Source organism: Geospiza fortis, unplaced genomic scaffold, assembly GCF_000277835.1.
Source record: "Geospiza fortis unplaced genomic scaffold, GeoFor_1.0 scaffold1181, whole genome shotgun sequence".
Classification (NCBI taxonomy): Eukaryota; Metazoa; Chordata; class Aves; order Passeriformes; family Thraupidae; genus Geospiza; species Geospiza fortis.
This window is the reverse complement of record NW_005054664.1, coordinates 81,212-89,437: the sequence shown is the minus strand read 5'-3', so window position 1 is coordinate 89,437 and position 8,226 is coordinate 81,212. Positions and strand designations below refer to the sequence as shown.

General features: G+C 44.4%; 1 protein-coding gene across 1 annotated transcript in view; it reads left to right on the top strand.

The window, feature by feature from the left end:
- SKAP1 (src kinase associated phosphoprotein 1) overlaps positions 1–8,226 on the top strand; it is a 103,970-nt gene that overhangs the window by 46,615 nt on the left and 49,129 nt on the right. Inside the window, exon 6 of the mRNA XM_031064993.1 lies at positions 2,184–2,315. Coding sequence (XP_030920853.1) covers positions 2,184–2,315 — 132 coding nt within the window. The remainder of the gene's footprint in view (positions 1–2,183; positions 2,316–8,226) is intronic.

The following is an 8,226-nucleotide window of genomic DNA, read 5'->3' as shown; positions in this document are numbered from 1 at the left end:
ATTCCCGGCTGCCGCTGCCTTGCAGCCCGACCTGCTGGGCGCCGGCAATCACTGCAAGCTGCATCCCGAAAAAACATCCCCAAAAAAGCCTCAGCCCCAAAGATTTTTCCTTTTTCTCGGATTTTTAGATGCCGTGGATTTTGCTTTATTACATATAATTAACAAAAAAAAAACCAAACCAATAATGGGAATGAGGGGAGAAAATGAGGCTCGGAGTGGATTCCGTGTTCCGGCAGCTCGGGGTGGGGATTTGGGAATTTTTGGGAAATTTGGGAATTTTGGGGAAATTTGGGGAATCGGCCCCTTACAGATATGGGGAGGAATTTCTGGGATTTCTGGGTGGGATCGCTTCCCGAAAATAAACGATTTGGGTTTATACGGGATTTTTTTGGGGGGATGATTGTGGTGGGGTAAGCTGGGGATGGAAGGATGGAATGGAAAAAATGGGGTTTGAAGGCAAAAAATCAGGATTTTAACGTAAAAAATTAGAATTTTAAGGTAAAAAATTAGGATTTTAAGGTAAAAAATCAGGGATTTCACTTCCGCTCCTCATAAAATCCCACCCGGAGCTCTCCTGGCATTGATTTTTCCCGGGATTTAAGAGATGTTTAATGAAGCTCTGGGCACCTGATCAAGCCAAGGAAATTTAATTGCAATTCCCATAAAAAGCCGCGGGAAATGAAGGGTTTTTCCTGTCATCCATGGAAATTGTTTGTTTTTTCCTGGGATTCATTAATTCCCTTTTTTTGTTTTTCTGTTATCCCTCCACGGGAAGCAGCAAATCAGGATTTTTTTAATGGAAAAAAGCGGGAGAAATCCTCGGGATGCCAATCCAAATGGAAAAACGACGGGATTGGGTTTTTACGGAGCAAGGGCTGTGGGGCTTTGGGTTGCTCCTGAAGGAATATTCCGGAATATTCCGGAATATTCCCGGTGTTAAGGAAAACGAAGCATCTCCATTTGCACGGATTTAAGCGACATTTGGAACCACCTCTAAAAATGGGAATTATTGATGTTGGATCTTTTTATGATCCCGCTTTTTTTTTTTTTTAATTTATTCCCATTTTTTCCCCCTAAAAATGGGAATTATTGATGTTGGATCTTTTTATGATCCCGCTTTTTTTTTTTTTTAATTATTCCCATTTTTTCCCCCTAAAAATGGGAATTATTGATGTTGGATCTTTTTATGATCCCGCTTTTTTTTTTAATTATTCCCATTTTTTCCCCCTAAAAATGGGAATTATTGATGTTGGATCTTTTTATGATCCCGCTTTTTTTTTTTTTAATTATTCCCATTTTTCCCCCTAAAAATGGGAATTATTGATGTTGGATCTTTTTATGATCCCGCTTATTTTTTTTTTTAATTATTCCCTTATTTTTCCCTAAAAATTATTGATGCTGGGTCACTTTAGAGCCCAGCCTGGTTTGGAGGAGCAGCTGGAAATTCCTTTTTGGGGCTGTTTGGAGGGCGCTGAGTGAGGAGCAGCTGCCCCCGCTCCCTTATCGGCCCCGCTCTGTCCTGAACAAACACTGAATTAAAAACCCTCTAATGTCAAATTAAAAACCCTCTAATGTCGAATTAAAAATCTTTTATCGCCGCTGGGTTTTTGTCAAGAGGGGTCTCAGCACCTGGCACTCCAGAAAATCCGAGAGCAGCGGGGAAAATTCCCTGGAAAATTCAATATCAAGTTAATTTCAAGAGTGGAAAGATCCTTTCCACACCCTGGATTGGGTAATTTGTTTGAGGAAATCCAGGTTTTTATCCTTTTCACTGTAAATTCATATGGAAAATCCATGGGTTTATCCTTTTTTTCCTGTAAATTTAAGTAGGAAATTCAGGTTTTTGCCCTTTTTCTGGTAGATTTTGATAGGAAATCCATGTTTTTGTCCTCTCTCCTGAAGGATTTCCAAGCTCTTCTTCCCCAAAATCCCGGGAAATTCCCCGTTTTAGTGTAAATTTTTATTTTCCACGTGGATTTATGGCAAGGTCACGGCCTGAGGACAGGGACAAGGATTTGGGGTTTGCCTCCGGAATTTTGGCATTCCCAAGCTTTTGCAGCAGCAATTCCCCGCCTCGACCCTAAAACCCCACAAAAACCTGGATTTCGGGGGGAACTGGAAGCAAACTGGGATATTTGGGGTCAGGAATTCCTAAATTCCCCAAGTTTTTCCCCAAAATTCAGCCTCTCCCGGTCGCTCCCGTGCAGGAGGGGACGAGCACGACGGATGCGACGGCTCCGAGGAGAATCCCGGCTGGAATTTCGGCCCTTCCCAGGTCCCTGCGGCCTCGTTCCCCATGGAATTCCCGGACGAGGGTGAGTCGCCGGCTTTTTTTGGGGAATTCTCTTCTAGAAAATTCCTCAGGAATGTCCCCGGAGTCCCTTGGAATTCCTGGGATTTTATCTTCTGGAGAAGATCAGAGATAAACCCGGAATCCTTTGGGTTTTCCATCCATCCATCCCGTAATTCGGGAGGCGATTTTGGGTTTTTTTGAGTGCTCCATCATTCCCACTGAAATCCTGGATTCCCATGGAAATCCTGGATAACGTTCATGGAATTCCAGCTGTCCCTTGCTTACCTTGCCGCTGGTTTCTTTGGGGTTGATTGAGGGGCTTTTTCCCCAAATTCCCGACTTTCTGAAATCCTGATTTTCGCTGGAGAAAATTGGATCTGGGACGGCGTCACCCAAAAAAAATCCCCGGGAATTTATTGGGGGCAGGCGGGATTTGGGATGTTACCCCATAAAACCTGGGAATTTCACAGGAACAGGTTGGATTTGGGATGTTTTACCCCAAAAAACCCGGGAATTTCACGGGAACGGGTTGGATTTGGGATGTTTTACCCCAAAAAACCTGGCTTGTCTCCTGGGAATCGATCCCTTGGGATATTGATTGATCCCTTGGGATATCGATTGGTCCCTTTGGATATTGATTGATCCCTTAGGATATCGATTGATCCCTTGGGATATTGATTGATCCCTTAGGAAATCGATTGATCCCTTTGGATATTGATTGATCCCTTGGGATATCGATCGATCCCTTGGGATATTGATTGATCCCTTTGGATATCGATTGATCCCTTGGGATATTGATTGATCCCTCGGGATACCTATTTATCCTGTTTATATTGATCAAGGCCTTTGGATGTTGGTTTATCCTATTGGTTATTGATTGATCCCTTTGGATATCCTTGTTCCCTTTGGATATTGATTGATCCTGTCGGATATGGGTTTATCCCTTTGGTTATTGATCAGTCCCTTTGGGGATTGATTTTTCCCTTGGGATACTGATTGATCCCTTTGGTTATTGATCAGTCCCTTTGGATACTGATCAGTCCCTTTGGGTATTGATTGGTTCCTTTGGATATTGATTGATCCTATTGGATATTTATTTATCCCTTTGGATATTGGTTTATCCCTTTGGTTATTGATCAGTCCCTTTGGATACTGATCAGTCCCTTTGGGTATTGATTGGTTGCTTTGGATATTGATTGATCCCTTTGGATATTGGTTTATCCATTGGGACATTGAATTGATCCCTTTGGTTATTGATCAGTCCCTTTGGATACTGATCAGTCCCTTTGGGTATTGATTGGTTGCTTTGGATATTGATTGATCCCTTTGGATATTGGTTTATCCATTGGGACATTGAATTGATCCCTTTGGTTATTGATCAGTCCCTTTGGATACTGATCAGTCCCTTTGGGTATTGATTGGTTGCTTTGGATATTGATTGATCCCTTTGGATATTGGTTTATCCATTGGGATATTGATCGATCCCTTTGGTTATTGATCAATCCCATTGGATATTGATTGATCCCTTGGGATATTCCTTCATTCCCATCGCTCAGCGCATATTTGGGCGTGTCCGTGTTCATTGGGGGAATTTTGGGGTTGCCAGTAAATATTGGGGTGCCTTGGGGGATTTTTGGGGCCATCCATGGATATTTGGGGGTGCCCAGAGGTGTCACCGGATCTCGGGGGGTGTCTGTGTGTCTTGGGGGGTCATTTGGGGGAGCCAATGGGTTTTGGGGGCTGTCAGGGAATATTTGGGGTGTCCGTGTGTCTGTCAGGGGCTCTTTGGGATGATTTGCATGATTTGGGGTTATTTGAATGATTTGGGGTTGTTTGCCCGATTTGGGGTGCCTCAGCGGCTGTCGGGGTCTGTTCGGGTGGATTTGGGGTTTTTGGGATCCACTGGGGTCTATCTGGTGGTTTTAGGGTCTATTTCGGGTTATTTTGATGTATTTAGGGTTTATTTGGGGTTAATTAGTGGTTTTAGGGTCTAATTTGGGTTATTTCCGTGCATTTAGGGTTTATTTAGTGGTTTTGGGGTCTGTTTGGGGTTATTTGGTGTTTTGGGGATCTGTTTGGGGTTATTTGGTGTTTTTAGGGTTTATTTGTGGTTATTTGGTGTTTTTAGGGTCTGTTTGGGGTTATTTGGTGTTTTGGGGATCTGTTTGGGGTTATTTGGTGTTTTTAGGGTTTATTTGTGGTTATTTGGTGTTTTTAGGGTCTGTTTGGGGTTATTTGGTGTTTTGGGGGTCTGTTTGGGATTATTTGGTGTATTTAGGGTCTGTTTGGGGTTATTTGGTGTTTTGGGGGTCTGTTTGGGATTATTTGGTGTATTTAGGGTCTGTTTGGGGTTATTTGGTGTTTTGGGGGTCTGTTTGGGATTATTTGGTGTATTTAGGGTCTGTTTGGGGTTATTTGGTGTTTTGGGGGTCTGTTTGGGATTAAGGGTCCATTCGGAGGTCCCGCGGTCTCTCCGGGCGCGGCGGTGGCTCCGGAATTCTGCAGCGCCCCCGTGTGGGGCCGGCCGGGAACGCGAGGGGTCGGGAGCGCGCATCGGGAACGGGAACGGGCGCGGGCTTTGGGAACGGGCACGCGCATCGGGAACGGTCCTTGGGATCGGGCTTTGGGAACGGGAACACACATAGGGATCGGGCTTTGGGAACGGGAACGCGCATCGGGAACGGTCCTTGTGATCGGGCTTTGGGAACGCGCCCGGCCAGGATCACGCGCAGGCGCCGCTTCAGCCTCTCATTGTATCCCCAAACCCCAAACCCGAACCCAGCCCCCCAAATCCTCCCCAAAACCCCAAATCCTCCCACAAACACACCCCAAACAAATCCCATCCCGCAGACACATCCCAAATAAACCAATCCCACCCCACAGACACGTCCCATCCATCGGGACCGATTTGGGGTCGGGATTGGTGACTTGGGCTCGGGATTGATGATTTGGGCTCAGGATTTATTTGGGCTCGGGATTGATTTGGGGTCAGGATTGATGATTTGGGTTTGGGATTGATGATTTGGGGTCGGGATTTATTTGGGCTCGGGATTGATTTGGGGTCAGGATTGATGATTTGGGTTTGGGATTGATGATTTGGGCTCGGGATTGATGATTTGGGGTCGGGATTGATGATTTGGGGTCGGGATTGATTATTTGGGGTCAAGATTGATGGTTTGGGCTTGGGATTGATTTGGGGTCGGGACTGATGATTTGGGTTTGGGATTGATTTGGGCTCAGGATTGATTTGGGCTCGGGACTGATGATTTGGGCTCAGGATTGATTTGGGGTCGGGATTGATGATTTGGGCTCGGGATTGATTTGGGCTCGGGATTGATTTGGGGTCAGGTTTCTCCCCTCACTCTGGCACCTTCCCAACCAGGAACCCGCTTGGCTTTGGGCAGATTTTTTGGGATTTTCCCTCCTTTTCCTGCCCCGGGTAATCCCAAAACCCTTTGGCAGCCCCAAGAGGTGCAGGAGGGAAGGACTGAGCTGGATTTAGGGAATTTTATCCTTTGGCTCCCATTTATCCCTTGGATGCTGCTGTGGGGTCCGGGTGGTTTGACTCAGAAACCCCAGGACGGTTTAGAGATGGAAAAAACCCTAAAAATCCCCCAATTCCAGCCCCTTGCTGTGGACGCGGAAATCTCCCACCGGAGACAACCATCCCAAACCCCCCAAACACCTCCTGATTAATTAATTACTCATTAATCCATTCATTCATTAATCACTCGAAGGGAGCTGCTCCGCAGCAGAGGATCAAAGCCATAAAGACCCCCCCCCCCAAAAAAAAAAAAAATCCCCTGGAATTTGGGGGAGAAACGGGAAGTTTATTTTAACTGGGAACCGATGGCTTTTGGGATTTTTCCAGCGCTGATTTTTCGGGCCGGGAGGCGCCGGAAGCCAGGGAGGAGCAGATTTTGGGCAGGGGAAGCCCCCGGTGCTCTCTGAACTCCCTCCAAAAGTGGGGAAGGGCTGCGGAATTCCCGATAAACACCTGACGTGATGCATGGGGTGCCACGGGGCCGGTGGCAGCCCTGAAAACCCTGAAAACCCTTCCAAACCCCCAAAAATATCCTTGGAAACGGTTCAGAACTCTCTAAAACCTTTTAAAAACCTTCAAAACTCTTTAAAAATCTTCAAAACCCTTTAAAAACCTTCAAAGATCTTCAAAAACCTTTAAAATCCTTTAAAATAGTTCTGAACCCTCTAAAACCCTTTAAACCCTTCCAAACCCTCAAAAATATCCTTGGAAATGGTTCAGAACTCTCTAAAACCCTTTTAAAACCTTCAAAACCCTTTAAAATCCTTTAAAATAGTTCAAAACTCTCTAAAACCCTTCAAAAACCTTTAAAACACTTTAAAATCCTTTAAAGTAGTTCAAAACTCTCTAAAACCCTTTAAAATCCTTTAAAATAGTTCAAAACTCTCTAAAACCCTTTAAACACTTCCAAACCCCCAAAAATGTCCTTGCAAATGGTTCAAAACTCTCTAAAATCCTTCAAAACCTTCTAAAACCTATTAAACTCCTTCAAATGCCTTTAAAATAGCTCAAAACTCTCCAAAACCCTTCAGAAACCTTCAAAACCCTTTAAAAATCTTTAAAAATTCTTCAAAATCCTCTAAAATCCTCCAAAACCCTTAAAAACCCTTCAACATCTTTGAAAATCCTCCGAAATCCTGTAAAACATTTGAAAACAAATCCCATTTCCCCCCCCGCCATCCCAATGAAACAAATCCGATTTTTCCCCTCCGCCCCACATAAAACAAATCCCAATTTAATTTTCCGTCCCCTACGAAGGAAATCCCGTTTCTGTTTTCCGTCCCCCATAAAGCAAATCCCATTTTTTCCCCTTTTTCCTTTCCCCTCCGCTGTCCCCTGCCCTTATCCCCCACCCCGATATTTGCATTCCCACCTCATTTAGCCTCGGGATTAATGAGCTGTTTACCCGGCTCAGATAAAACCGGGCCTAAACCCCGGCCTAACCCCAAAGCCCCATTTATCACCCTGGCCTTTGTCTGGGGCCGCTTTGGGGGAATTCCTTGGGAATTTTCGTCCCTCCCCAGGAAATCCCAGGATTTTCCCGAGCCTGGGGTGGATTTGTTCATTTTTAATTCATTTTTTAACTTTTTTAAAGCTCCGTTTTGTTCTTTTATTTGAGGGTTTTTTTGCCTCAAGGTTTCACCCCTCCCTGAGTTTCTGCTCCAGGGAAATCGAGGTCAAATTTGGGAATTTCTTGATGGCAATTCCCGAAAAATTCCGTTTGGTTTGAGGGGGAAAATTTCCCACCTGGGAAAATCTTGGGGGAAAAAAAACCCCGCGGAAAACGGAAGATTTTTATTTGGTTTTTTTTGGATTAGATTTGGGATAAACGGATCAAAACCCTGATCCCAATCCCTGACCCCGAGCCTGGGAACAGCAGCCAAGGCCAGAAAAAAAAAATCCCAGGGATGGGATCAGGGCTGGGTCAAGTTTAGGATCCAGCTTTTCCTTCCCATCCCCCTTTTCCTGCTTTTCCCCTCCATCATCCCCAAAAAAACAGCCACAAAAATCCCATTTTCCAAGGAATTTTGGGCATCTTTTTTAAAAAAACATTTTTTTATGTAATATCCCAAATTTCCTGCTTTTCCCTTCCATAATCCCTTCTTCCGAGGAATTTTTGTTCCCTTTTTTTTTCTTTAATGTTTATTAAATAATATCCCAGTTTTTCTGCTTTTCCCTTCCATCATCCCTTAAACACAGACACAAAAATCCCCCTTTCCAGGGAATTTTGGGCATCTTTTTTAAAAAAATATATTTAATATCATATCCCAGATTTTCTGCTTTTCCCTTTAATTATCCCTTCTTCTAAGAAATTTTAGATCCCCTTTTTTAAAAAATACTTTTATATCCCCCCACCATCCCTTTAAAACCCAGCCACAAAAATCCCCTT